The sequence below is a fragment of the Nannobrachium achirus genome, assembly GCF_963921795.1.
Source record: "Nannobrachium achirus genome assembly, chromosome: 11".
NCBI classification, from domain to species: domain Eukaryota; kingdom Metazoa; phylum Chordata; class Actinopteri; order Myctophiformes; family Myctophidae; genus Nannobrachium; species Nannobrachium achirus.
This window is the reverse complement of record NC_137820.1, coordinates 32,036,045-32,050,852: the sequence shown is the minus strand read 5'-3', so window position 1 is coordinate 32,050,852 and position 14,808 is coordinate 32,036,045. Positions and strand designations below refer to the sequence as shown.

General features: G+C 41.4%; 2 protein-coding genes across 2 annotated transcripts; one reads left to right on the top strand and one right to left on the bottom strand.

The window, feature by feature from the left end:
* Positions 1-566: 566 nt before the first annotated feature.
* Positions 567-7,842, top strand: slc15a5 (solute carrier family 15 member 5; the record flags this gene model as incomplete). Its single annotated transcript, XM_080736160.1, has 9 exons — positions 567-825; positions 2,792-3,014; positions 3,612-3,781; positions 3,993-4,213; positions 4,704-4,890; positions 6,078-6,266; positions 7,003-7,134; positions 7,311-7,419; positions 7,701-7,842. Exons 1-9 carry the CDS (start codon positions 642-644, stop codon positions 7,840-7,842), a joined length of 1,557 nt encoding a protein of 518 aa, XP_080592286.1. The 5' UTR covers positions 567-641.
* Positions 7,843-9,348: 1,506 nt separating this feature from the next.
* On the bottom strand, positions 9,349-14,175 carry LOC308294284 (tripartite motif-containing protein 16-like; the record flags this gene model as incomplete). The annotated part of the gene is made up of 7 exons (XM_080737011.1): positions 9,349-10,069; positions 10,179-10,250; positions 10,534-10,687; positions 10,799-11,044; positions 11,600-11,695; positions 12,122-12,451; positions 13,936-14,175. The coding sequence occupies 7 exons, from the start codon at positions 14,173-14,175 to the stop codon at positions 9,516-9,518; spliced, it is 1,692 nt and encodes a 563-aa protein (XP_080593137.1). The 3' UTR covers positions 9,349-9,515.
* Positions 14,176-14,808: the final 633 nt, after the last annotated feature.

Genomic DNA, 14,808 nt, shown 5'->3' with positions numbered 1-14,808 from the left:
GACAACCAAGAGTTTTAGAATCACAAAGTGCTTTATTTCTGTGAATAATAAATTATATCATATTATTAGATTAACTTGATTTATAACACATTTAGTGTGTGCATCTATTTGAAGTTAAATCAGCCACCCCCCATCCCACACTGTCCCCCCACACCCAGGTCACAGGTGACAAGTTTGCGTCATGTAGCAACTATTTTAATTCTGAGTGCCAGTGTGCCACCACATACTGTAAATAAGACACCTTCAGAAACAATAAGTGGCACGTGCACGATTAAGATGTCGCCTCAGTGCTTTTGATCTGCTTTCCAGGGTCCAGGGCACTCACAGGAAGGTGACGAATTCCAGCCATGAGCTCTGCAGTCATTCTGTGGGCCCAACCCCACAAGGGCAAGAGTTCTCATTCAGAGCCCTTCTTTCCCATAAGCAAGGAGCATACTAAGCAGCTTGGTGTAGACAGTATGGTAGCAGTATGGGACCTCCAAGCCATGTCCGAGGGCAACCGCCACATGCGTCGGCTTTCCAAGACCCCACTCCCCGAACTCAAGCACCCTCGCGTCCAGCGCCGAAAGTCCCGCAAGAAACTCCAAGTGATCATCTGCGTTCTGTTGGTGGAGCTGTGCGAGAGGTTCACCTTCTTTGGGATGGTGTGCAACATGATCCTCTTCTGCACCGTCAAGCTCGGGTACGACAACTACCTGGCTGCCACCGTCAGTCTCTGCTTCATCGGAGCCAGCACCCTCACCCCTGTGCTGGTCGGGTGGTTTGCGGAAACCTGCTTAGGAAGGACCAAGGTGCTCTACCTGTGTGCTTTCCTTCACTTCTTTGGTAAGAGACAACAGTGGAATACATTTTGGTTGTAGCATGATTTGTTTGTTATCTGGTATGAACCTATATTTCGTCGTTGTCGGGTGGAAACCTTATATGTCCAAAACCGTTTGTTTTGTATTTATCATTTTTAAAATGATTTAAACTAGTGAAAACAGCTAGTGAAAACAGCTGATCTACAAGCATACAACAACGCCTCGCACCGCGAGGCGATGTGTGCTTGTAGATCATCTGTTTTCACTACTTTTGTGCGACGGCCTTGTATGATGAAGCAGGGCTTTATTTTGCAAAACAGATTATAAATTTGAAACTTGGAGATACAAGGTTTCTGCCCGACAATGACGATTTGCTGAGGAAATCAATGCCATGTATTTCAAGGAACTTTTTGTATTAATGTAAGAAACAATATGAACACATTCATTGTTGTGGACCTAAGTGATCATTCTGAGGCATGATAAATCTGAGTCAAAAAGTACAGAAGATGATAAATTAATGATGGGTGTTGTTTATAGGTTAATTATTCTGAACCACGGGGTGGTGGCCTTACAGGTCAACCTGAAACCTAACCTTTATCTTTACCACCACTGACGGCTTTATTGATCATTCAATTTCCTCTTTGGTGTGACCTTCCTCCAAGAAGAGATAGACCAAAGTCTGGCTTCACTATTTAGGGCGTGTCATATTGAAATGGGTCCATAGTTGTAAAGAAAAAGAAAATAGCGAAAATACAAGCTCACAATGTGATGCCGTGTGAGCTTGTAGATGTTCACTATTTATGTACAACAATGTAGATAGTGGTTAAACCATTAGTAATATGCCTCTCTATCTGCACAGTTAGTGGTTAGATCCCTGATATCATCAACAACCACTTCGTTTTCACCTGCCATTTAAAGCCTCACTATATGTAAATTTTTACTTTTGTGAATAAAATGTAATTTTGTCCAATCTGTATGGTAATGGTTCTCAAACGTTTACATTTCAAGGTCTCCCCTTAAAGGACAACTTCACTTCACACTCACAGCCTTATCTTCATATATGGTCCTCACTAATGCTCATTATAATATGGTACATGTTTTGTCCACCCCGTCTGTGTCTCAGAGGAGGGCTGTGGACAGTTCAGATCATCTATGATGATCCCTACCAATGACATCATCAATGGGGAATCCAAGCTAACACAAACTGCAGGGTTTCTGTTCCTGGAAAGTTATCATGCCATAAAGGAAGCCATTGCTGTGGTGTTAATGAAAATTCAAATACAATTTGAAATCTTGTTTGAAAAACCAAACATGTTGCCACTCCGACATTGACTTCTAATTGTCGGAGTGGCGACACTTCCATAGAGGTTAAGTTTATTTAGGGTAAGGGTTAGAGATAGGGTTAGTGTCGGAATGGAGACATGTCGGAAAGGAGACATGTAACCACACAGACAGAGTAGAATTTAGTTTTATCATTTTATCAAGGGCATTAGTGAGGAGTGGGATTATATGAAGATAGGTTAAAATGGGTGAAGTTGTGATCTGACAGTATACAAATGGAACCAAATGGACCTGTCAGGTTCCATTTGTACACAGTCAGAGTTACAGAGGGTCAATTTAGAACCCCTAAAAGCAACCAGAGTCCCTGGAATGCACTTTGAGAAACACTGTAGAGTATGTTGATACAATATAATATAACTTATAATAATTGAGGTGGTTGTATTTAGTCTCCCTGTTCTTCTATTGAGACATTTAGATCATGTCAAAGGTCATGTTTCACCTATAGACACAGGATCTGACATGAATGTTGACTTTATGGTTAAGATTCAATTTATCCCCCGAGCAAGCAAGTGTGCTCTATTAGCTCAATGGTAAAAAAAAAAAAAAAAAAAAAAGAAAGAAAAAAGAAAAAACAATTCAGCACAGGAAACCGGTTTCAAATCGGGGGTAGAAGAGTGCAAGTTACAATAGTGCTGCCTTAACCTTTCTAGGAACAGCCATGCTCCCTGTGGTGGCGTTCCCATTCGAGGACTTCTACATTGACACTCATCACATGACTCACCAACTGGAGCCACGGGAGCAGCAGATCCTGTTCTACACGGGCCTCCTGGCAGCTGCGCTGGGCATCGGGGGCATCCGGGCCATCCTCTGCCCCATGGGGGCATACAGCCTGCAGGGCTACAACCAGCACCAGCTCCTGTCCTTCTTCAACTGGTGAGTGATGTTGTCTGTGCCGCGGACCTTTGGTGTGCCCTTTGAGATGCTTTGGTGTTTCCTTTGAAATTTGACAGTGAAGTCACAGTTTAAGGACTTTTATAACCTTCTTAATAACTCAAGAAAGAAAGAAAAGACCATTACTGCATCAAAAGTAATCAACAAACTATATAAAAACACAAAAACAGTGGCCAAATAGTAAAATAATATAAGAAAGAGGCAAACATTTTGACACACACCAGGTATAGGTGTGCCCTGTGATCTTTTCTCTATTTAAAAACATTTAGAATATTCCTCTTATCCTCTAGTGAGTCTATGCAAACTCAACTACGCATGATACTTTGAGGGCGCACTCAATGAAAAGTGCGCTAACCAACATCTCTGGTTGGTTTGATTCCAGCTGCAGCATGTTTCCAGCTCTCTCTACCCGCATCTTCCAATCTAAATAAAGCAATAATCACCCATAACAATCTTGTTGTAGGCATCAGAAGTGTCAGATTCATGTCACTCATATCATGTCGTTCATATCACTAGACACTTTTCTATTGTTTGATGGCGTGTTGCCTATAATTAGTTACATTTTCCATTCCTCCAAAGGTTCTACTGGCTGGTCAACCTCAACTCCACGGTTGTATTTCTGGGCATTGCTTATATCCAGCAATCTGTGGCTAAAAACCTGGGCTTCCTCATCCCCTTCACCTCTGTGTTGCTGGCCCTCATCGCCATTCACATGGTGCGCAACAAACTCACCTTCAACCCTAAGAAAGGTAAGATTGTGTACACACCAAAAGAAATGGTCACACCAAAAGCTATATGCTCTAAGCTATAACTGACAATAAGAATAAATGATGGGAGCTTATACGAAGAATAATTTCACCCACTGTGCCCCGCTGTGAGCTTGTAGATCTGCTATTTTCAATAGTTGAAGCATTCAATAATTCTAGGACTAAATGGGTAAAGACTGAGTTTCTCTCACAGGGGGCTCCTTATTGACGACACTGGGAGTTTTCCTCAACTCCCTGAAGATGTGCTGTGTCCACTACCGCCACCTGAGCGGGGACGTGGCGTCCTGGCTGGACCGGGCCAAGGAGAACAACGGCGGGCGCTACAGCGAGACGCACGTGGAGAACGTTAAAGTGCTGGCCAGGCTCTTCCCGCTCTACGGCCTTCAGCTGCTGTACAGAGCCTGCATCACACAGGCAGGTCAATGGGAACGTTACAATGCATACTGCAATGTGAAGGATTTCTTTTTAGTGATTGAATACTTTATCAGACAGAGATGTAAACAACAGCACGGTGGTACTGTAAGACATTTAGGCTAAAAGGATGATACAAAAACGTCCTTTTTCAGATGACGTTAAAGGAGTAGTTCACCCCCAAAATGTTCTATTGATTACTCATGCCATGGTGACTTGAGTTCAATAACAAAATATATATATCGCATGCCTAAGACAATAATTTGATTAAAATAAATGCACCCCCATTGATTCCAGATGGGGACCCAATTATAGTAAATTTAGTATAATAATCAAATTCTTGTCTTAGGAATGTGACAAATACAGAAAAATATTATTGAACTCAAGTCTCCATGGCGTGAGTAATCAAGAGAAAAAAAAGTCATTTGGGGGGTGAACTACTCCTTTAATTCCCTTAAGTGGCATCACCTATAACTCAGGATTACCCCCACAGATCCCCTCCAGTTACTACATCCAGACCATGAACTCCAACCTCCACCTGAGTGGCTTCCTGCTGCCCATCGGTGCCCTGAACGTGATCAGCATCCTGCCTCTGCTGCTCCTGGCCCCGTTGATAGAGTGTGTGACCACCTGCTACCTCTCCATGGACAAAACACCTCTGGCCCCAGCCAAAGTCATCGGTGTGTATTCATTTTAGCACTATCCACCTGTTTCCGCCGGAATTTACTGTAGCATTATTTGCGGGACACTTCCGGTTAACAGCAGACATACAAGCTCACGTCGCGTCGCAGTTGCAGGCTTGCAGCTGTGAGCTTGTAGATCACACTCGGCTGCAGCGCCGGAAGCTGCCTGCACCTTCTGCGCAATGCACGATGGGACTTTGGAAAGTTGTGGATACACTGCACGTTAATTTATCCAAACTTCCAAAACACATCAGAAACCCATTTAGACCTGAGGCCGATTCTAAATAACATCTTCTAAAACCTAAACTAAGTTTTCTGAAAACCTTCAAATTCTTATTAAAATGTTCTTCTTTTTAAATGATGTTGCCATATGTATAGCAAGAACTAATGAGTCACAGAGGTGTCTCAGGGATTGAAAGGTATAACAATGTAGCTATAGGTTAATTAATCTTAATTAATAGTTAAATAATCAGGTCTAAATGGGTAAAAAAAAAAAGTGGCAAAAAAGTTACCTCTTTAGCCATTCTAGAAGCTCACAATGTATCGTGATGCAATGCGTTGAGAGCTTGTAGCTATATTTGAAAATTGAAAAAGAAAACCTGGAAATAAAATAATATAATTCACCCGTATAATGACATACCCAACATAGGGAGGCCAGTTTTAAAATGATTAATGGATGTATGGTTTCAGAAAGAACAACAAGTGTCTATAAGGCGGAGGAAATATGAACAAGACCCTCTACCCCAGTGGTTCTCAACCTGTGGGTTGGGGGGGTCCCCAAATTATTTTGGGGGGTCCCCAGATGATTGACTTAATGTGCAATGCTGTTTTCTCACTCAACAGTAAACAAACCAACATCAAGTTTAAGTGTATAGAGGGTATCTGCACATTTCTAAAGTGACAATTTAAGGACTTTTTAATACATCTAAAATGACATCTAAACATTGGCCAAATTGTCAAATATTAGAGGCAGAAATTGTGAAAACAGCCGATCTACATGCTCACAACGCCTCGCAACGCGAGGCGTTGTGAGCACGTAGATCTGCTATTTTCACAATAGAACCGTGTTATACAAAATGTGATGCCTCAACTCTTAGTTAAAATATGATTATTTTGGGGGTCGCGGCCTGAAAAGGTTGAGAACCACTGCTCTACCCTTCACCTTGTATCATCTCTCTTCTCAGCCCTGGGACATGTGTGTGCGGCCCTGTCAGTGCTGGTGGCTGGCCTGTCGGAGATTCACAGGAAGACGTACACCCCGGTGGAGCAGGCCCTTTCTGGGAAGGTTCTGCAGGTGTCCTCCATGCCTTGCTTCCAGCTGGCCCCCCAGTACATCCTACTGGGCCTGGCTGAGGCCCTGGTAACACCTGCCTGTGAGTTGAAAAGAATGGACAAAAAAAAGCTGGTTTATACTTTGGAGTGTACTTTCAACAGGGAACAATGATGTTGTTGACGTGGACATAATGTAGATGTAATGTAATGTAAATGTATAATTATATTTATGATGTGATGTACATTTTGTCATTTAGAACAGTGGTTCTCAACCTGTGGGTCGGGACCCCCAGGGGGGTCCCCAAATTATTTGCAACATTGTTTTCTCACTCAAGAGTAAAAGTGTATAGAACGTATATGCACATTTCTAAAGTGTCAATTTAAAGACTTTTTAATACATCTAAAATGACAAATTAAACACTGGCCAAATTGTCAAATATTAGAGGCAGAAATTGTGAAAATAGACGATCTACATGCTCACAACGCCTCGCAACGCGAGCATGTAGATCTGCTATTTTCACAATAGAACCGTGTTTTACAAAATGTAATGCCTCAAATCTTAGTGCTCGTCAGGGTGGGGGTCCCCAGTTAAAATATGATTATTTTGGGGGTCGCGGCCTGAAAAGGTTGAGAACCACTGATTTAGAAGACGCTCGTATCCATGTATGTGTGTCAAAGTACATTTTGACAGTCATTTTACACCACAAACAGCTACAGTTTACTTGGTCTGCCTTATTTTATGCAGTAGGAAATGGGAACTGATATCAAACAGACACACTTTCTGCAATGCAGACTTGCTTTTCTTAATGGATCTCTTTGATCAACTTTCATTGGCAGGTTCTCTTATATCTTTCCAGCTAACCCCAAGCCACATCAGAGGCATTGCTCTGCACTTCCTTACTCTGTCCTATGGAGGGGGCTGCTTCCTCGGAGCCTTCATCATTCAGCTGGTCTATCTGGTGTCTGGAGGTAAAAGAAAAGTTAAAACACGCACGCACGCACGCACGCACGCACGCACGCACGCACGCACACACACACACACACACACACACACACACACACACACACACTTTGTTTTAATGTAATTCCCAAAACTGCTAACATAATGTAAGATGATGTTAATATGCTCACATTTCTGATTCAAGGTAACTTCTACCCAAATGTACTCCACGATGGGAACCTGGAGAGATTCTTCTTCTTTCTGGCCACGTTGATGGCCATTAACACTGTGATGTTTTGGAAAATGTCTTACAGGTATGGTAGGCCTTTTCTACTATAGCATTATATAGACCACTAGTACTAATTTACAACTCTGACAACATAAGCATGACATAAATAACATCATTTTTGTAGTTTATGCATTGCACTGTGCTAAAGTGTGGTCTGTGTGCATCTTCAGCTTTGTATTTCTTCTGCTGTGTACTGCCTGTAAAAAAAGAATAAAAAAAGGATTATCTTATTTAAATAAACAAAAAGTTATAATTGTTCCATTATTGTCGCACCCCCAACCTTTTGTCTCCTTGTGTTCTCTCCAGATATATAGACCTGAGTGTCCAGGGGAGGGGGCTGACCACCAGTCCATTGGCTGAGAAGCTGCTCCATTACAAAGCCTGTTTACGCTTCTACAATACTGTGGATCGCTCCTACACCCATGCCTCCATAGAGTCAATCCTGTGATTTTGTAGATCGCTACTACGCCAAAACCTCCATATAGCCAATACTGTGATACTGTGGATCTCTCCTACACCCATGCTTCCATAGAGTCAATACTGTGGATCACTCCTACACCCATGCTTCCATAGAGTCAATACTGTGGATCACTCCTACACCCATGCTTCCATAGAGTCAATACTGTGGATCACTCCTACACCCATGCTTCCATAGAGTCAATACTGTGGATCACTCCTACATGCACCAATACCTCCATAAGCCAATACTGTGAATCACTCCGACACCAATGGTAAATGGTGCATTTATATAGAGCCTTTATCCAAGGCACCTTACAACGATTGTGCATTACATTCACCCATTCACACACACACACACACACACACACATTCATACACCGATGATGGAGGAAACCATGCAAGGCACTAACCTGCTCACCGGGAGCAACTAGGGGTTCAGAGTCTTGCTCAAGGACACTTTGACACGAACTCTGGAGGAGCCTGGTTTCAAACTGGGAACCTTCAGGTTGCCAAGCAGCCACTCTACGCCTGAGCCACAGCCGCCCCAATGCCTCCATAGTCAGTACTGTGATACTGTCTGTGGATCACTCCTACACAGTGCCTCTAGAGTCAAGACTGTGAATCGCTCCTATACACTAATGCCGTCAGTCAGTCCTGTGATGGCATTCCATTATTTAAATTGAGTAGTGCTGGCGCTACACTTATTACAATGTAAATATAACTGCAGAGAATGTTTGGCTTAACAGTGTAAATAAAATGTGTATATTTTGAAATGTTGCTGTTGTTTGTAACCAACTTTAGAAATAGTTTCAAATAGTTTCTTTTTTATGACTTAAGTCTGGACCCTGACTGCATAATGCATATTGCATTTCACTCCAATTGTACTGCACTGAATGAAAGAAAAATAACACTACCATTAAATGGCCTTTACATGAATCAGTCCTCACACAATGTAACAATGCGGACAATTTTCATTTATTTTAAATCTATTTATTTTTATTTTTGAACTATCAAAATTCACAGTAAGGTACAGCACCAGAAACAAAGTATGTACTGTACATATGGTTATGTAAACAGACAAGGCTTCCCTCAGAACACGGCTGGGTTTGATTATAAGCAATAAATTCATTTTTAGAATAGAGTACTTCAGGAGAACTTAAAGATATCCAAGGCACATTGTTCCGTTGAAAAATAGAAAAAATATTCAGGCCAAGGATCCATTACCTGAGAGACAGACAAAGCAGGGATCCCCACTACATACTATCATATAACAAAGAAAATGTTCCTCTTACAAAAACAGTTGGCAGCATCCCAGTAGTAACTCTGACCACCTCAGGACCCGAAGACCCATGAAGTACATCAGAAAACTGTTAATAAAGTCTATATCAAAAATACATTTTGAGGAAATAAAAATAAAACGAAAAACTCCTTTAAAAGTTATTATTCATAATCTTTGTCTTTCGAGAACACATTTAAGTCTCATCACCACTTCTCACAGACTTGGTGATGACCTGAATACAATGAAAACAAAGTCCCCAGGACTTATCCTTTTAGCCTAAATGTTTTACTGTACCTCTGTGCCGTTTATATTTCGACTAATAAAGTATTCAATCAATCAATCACAACCTTATTAGCCAAACAAATATCTGTGCATTGGTTGAGTTAAGGCTGACATATTTTCAGCGATGCACCCAAATCAACACAAAACCCAGGGTAGACGGGCTCTGTGAAGATGGTTTGGATTTTGTGCAGGCGAGTCAATTCACCCGAGTTGGAAACACTGAAAAAGGACACGCATCCGGCAGAGAACTCGAGGTAAACCCCGACTCTCGGTGAGCGCGGGGGAGGAATTTTGGATTTGTGAACATTATTGTGCCAAAATGTACAACCGGACGGAGAGCAAACTAAGCTCCATGACAGACTGTTGTGTCCGAAGCAGCAGTTGTTTTGTGTCCCTTTCCTCTCGATGCCTCTGTATGAAACGGCCACTTCAACCACGCCACCATCCCACTCCACCTCCCAGTAGCAGTCTTCAGTTAGACCCCTGTCGCACAGGACCTGGTGGTAGAAGGTGAATCTATCTGGATGGTCGGGATGAGGTCGACCACTGGCATTCCATGATATCTCACTGTTCTGGTCTGACAAGGAGAGGTATACGGGTACCGTATTGGGATCCACTTGCAGTACTTTATTGGGATCCACTTTCAGTTTCTGTTCTGTGAAGAAACCATAGAACACTCATTTGCACACTGTCTGTGTATCCATTTGCATGTTTGTAAGTATCTGTGTATGTTTTGATCAAAGAATAATTGACTGAATATTTACTTCTAGAATTTGCCAAATTATACCGCCTGGCTTTTATTGTCTCCTTCAAAGAAGTGGCTGCGGGTTTGGACACTGTATGGAAATGAGAAAAAGCAAACATCATACTTGTTACATGTTTTATAAAACTCCAGTGAACATGCTGTAGCCTACATCTGAAACCACTTTCAACGTGGCATCCCTAGTTTGGACACGTTATAGGTGATTATGTTCAAAACATTAAAAAATAGCAAAAATTGCAGATTTACAAGCTCACGTGTCGCAGTCCATCACGTTGTGAGCTTGTACATCGGCTATTTTCGCTATTCGTCGTAGGAGAGTACATAGAGCTTAAGCGGTTAGAACCCGTCATACATACACATATTTTGCTCGAAGGTGCATGGCACTTTCAACTTCTCTTCCTTGCACATTTCTTCCAAGTCAGCTTTCTGTGCCAAAACAAACGCTGTCACCGTGTCAAGGCTCTGGGGTGAGTGGGACGATTCAGGAGGCTTACTGAAGGACAGGCAACCCTGCCCAAAGCAAAGACAAATATCTGTCAATGAATAAACAGACAACCGGGGGGGAAAGCCACATTTTGAAGAAACTGAAAAGACACTGCGAAGGACTAAAGGCGTAGTCACCTTAATGAAATGCATGGGATTCTCCAACAGAGAAAGGTCCTCAAGTTCAGCATCTCTCCTCCTCAGGTCAGATAGTTCCAGCCTCAGCTGACCGAGCAGACTGTTGGTCTGATCAACGGCAGCCTTCTCCGTGGCTCCAACTTTTCCTCTCATCTCAGAGCACTTCTTCTCCATGGAGAGGACGTATAAAAGGGCATTCTCCATACAGAGTCTCTCAAAGTCATCCACTGACTCCCACGCAGCATCCTGTTTGGAGACATATTGAGGAAGTTACTTTCCAAAACATTATCAACCATTGCATAATACTATTAAAGTACTATGGTATGTTATACTATTACATTATGTACAAAGTATTGCCTATCTTCCAGAGCATATTTCATTTCATGTGTAATAGAAGAATACCACATCACTATTAAAATGCTATTGTAGCTAGGGATGGATATTAAGATTTTATCGTTTCCGATTCTGCTTAATCAATCCCGGTTCTCATCGTTTCCCGATTTCAGTTCGATAGAGCCTCCCCACCCCCTATTATGTCACTCATATCAATCATGAAATTAATCTGTATATTTATATTTTCTATATTGTTGTGTAGTCATTTTTGTTGCACTGTTGTTTTGTCCAGTTGTCCAGAAGAGTTGAATGTTTATTGGACCACAATGGAAACAAGCCTGTGGCTTTTTGTGTCATCGATTTGCCATATGTTTTTAACTTTTGTACTACATTTAATAAAAGGTACAGGCAGTACAAGTCAATAAAGTATTCAATCCATCATTCAATGTTTATGGATTGCAGACTCACCCTTATACAGTCTTCAGCCTGTCTCAGTGTTTTCATCTCCTCTTCCAACTTCAGGGTCCTATCTAGTATGTTCTGCTTGGCTTCCTCCAACTCTAGCTGTTGGAACATACAGTGAGACGTAAGACATCAACTTTTCTGGACTAGGGCTGTCACAATCATGAAATTGTACTTGATAGTCATAATTATAGAAATACATGTCATAGTTTTTGGCATTGACCATTGTTAAAAAATATAATTACATTTCTGTTAGGATTTTAGGTTAAATAAACTAAAATTGCAAAGGGCAGATATGACAAATAACTTAAATATAACAGAAATGATTTAAATATTTAATCATTTTAAACATTAAAAATATTTTAAAAACTAGTGGAAATAGCCAATCTATAAGCTAATCTAAATGATTATGCAAGATAACTGCAATCAGGCGATAATGTAATAATTGTGACAGGTCCATTCAAGGACCTCAGCTCAACTCAAAAGGTGGGTTGAAAAGAATCACATTATAATATTGAAATCATCCACCTGCTTCTCTTTCTTTTCTGATTCAATCAAAACCGTCGCATGGCCTTTGTGTTCGTCCACTGCACACAGCAGACAGATAAACTGTTGGTCACTGTGGCAGAAGAGCTCGAAAAGTTTATTGTGACGACAGCAGATACTTTCGTGGATGTTCTTTGAGGCTGGAACCAGCTGGTGTTTCCTCAGAGGTGGGACCTCGAAGTGCGGTTTCAAGTGAGCCTCGCAGTAGGAAGCCAGACACACAAGGCAGAACTTGACAGCTTGATGCTTTCTTCCCATGCAAGCGTCACACGCCACGTCACCGGGTTCAGCATAGCGGCCCCCAGTATCCCCCTGTTTAAAAAACAAAACAAAACATGTAAACAGAAATGATCTATATTACTTACACCATTAGCCAATTATTATTGGGATATTAATTATTATTAACCTACCCTGGATAAATAAAGGTTAAGAATGAGGCACTTTTCACTTAAAAGTCACACTGCAACGGAAGTACTCCACCACTTCCGTATGGTGACGCATTTCCTAGTGAAACGGGCCAGGAAGGCGGGACATAGCGCTGGGAGGAATGTGATTTGAGGGTCAAAAAGTAGGCAGGCCATAACTCATTGAAGACATTAATATGCAAAGAAGGCGAGCTGACGATCGACACTGTGTGTCCGTAGTAGCGCTCCCACAGACTGTGGGGAATTTAAGGAGCCCGTTTCTACTACCGCGACGTGAGGCGGGACTACGGCTGCTATGGCGTAATCGCCGTTGCAGTACAAACCTTACATAGCCTTGTAACAAAGCAGTGGCTACGGAAACAATTTATGCTCATAGGGAAGGAGAGGTCGGCCGCGGCTTGTGATTGGCTGAACTGGAGGTAGGCCAGCGCTCTGCTATGCAGAGAGGACGAACGGTGAGGCGGGCGAAGGGGGGAACAAGTAGAGTAGAGTAAGCGTACGTCATAACACAGGACGTTTTTGTTTAGAGGCCGTACATAGGACTGTAATTGTGTTGTTATAATACACATATACAGGATCTTTTCACTTTTTTTGATTAGGTATGGCCATATTATCTCTACAGATATGCTCTAAAAGTGTGACATTTTAATTTTTCATTTCATTGCATCTTTAAGTTGTCCTGGAAGCAAGAACATTTTTGATGGCAGTAAAAAAAAAAGTGGTCATGTGGCTCAAATTGCCCCAGGTAAGGTTAGCTGATCCAAGTCAACAGGTAAATTGACCCACTGAGTTTAAACTTGAACAAATAATGTATTCACTTTTAATAACACATTTCCCTTTTGCAAACAGTCTTATTTATTTTCTTAAAGGTTATTTAAACAATATCAAACCAATTAAATTAAGTTTGTTATTCAAGTACATAAAAAGACAACGTTTTTAACTTTTTTCTTTTCTTTTTTTAGAAATATGCTTACACTTTGCCCAAGTCTCTCAACTTCAAAGACAGGTGGAAATGATAGTTGTGTACTGGTTTTAAGTTTTTTTTTTTAAGATGTGTATAGTTTTAAAGAAAGATACAGGGGGTGATTTAACTTAACCACAGGCTCAAATTATCCCATTCTCCCCTAATAGTATTAACATTAAAAGTTTTCATTTAATTTATAGCTCCTGGTGGCACACAGAAACACATGTTAGAAGTAGAACTAGAAATAGGGAAGGAACATGATTCAGGAAATGAACAAACTGTACTTGTCTTTGATTGAATTAATGGGGTCTTGGAAACAACACAGCTGAAAACCAGAGAAAGATGAAGGAGGAATAAAAATAAAAATAAAAATAACATGGCAGTCTGCAGGGAGGGGGTTTACTTGCCTGTTTCTTTGTGTTATTGTCTAATAACTCAGACAGAAGTGTGTTTCTCTTCAGGTCAGGTCTGGTCTTAAAGGTCTGTCTGCACTGGGGGCAGCAGCAGTGTCTGTTCCGCTTGATATTCTCATCCCACACCGCATTGATACAGCCCATGCAGTAGCTGTGTCCACATGTGGTTGTTACTGGATCATGTAGTTGGTGCAGACAGATAGAGCAGTCAAAGAGACCCTGCTGATCCGCCATGTCACTGTTCTGTTCTCGTGTTCTGTCACTTGTTTGACAAAAGTGAAAATCGCGTCGCTCACCCTGTTTTTATTCCGAATGTACCATCGTGATCCGGCCTAGAGCTGGTTTTCCGTATCCGGTAATTTCCACACACACATAGATGCACATGCCGTTTCCGTATCCGCTCTGGACCCAGATCGGATCAGCAACCTGCAACGCTACTTGATGCCAGTTTCGTTTCGTGAACTGACTATTATTTCCTGGAGGAGTGGCTATTTGATTAACTTTTAATAGTAACATTAAAACCATTACATTGGCACATTCCACAAAAATTAAGTAAACCACTACAAGGTATAGCGACTACATTTTTCAAATAATTGTAAAACTGTTTAAAACTTGCAATATTTGCCTCTGAGGTGTATAAGTATAGAAAAGCAAAGAAAACGAATACTCAAGTGAAGAAAGTAGCCTAGCTAGAAATGTCCACTTGTAACTTATGTGACGATTATGCAGGGAGGGATGAGTTTATTATTCATTATTTAAGAGTTATATGGTAATGGCAGCCTAGAGTTATTGTAGGCTGCCAGTCACCGTTAGATGGAGTAGTCTATCACTGCCATCTTCTGGTCGAACGGAATATTGCAGAACATT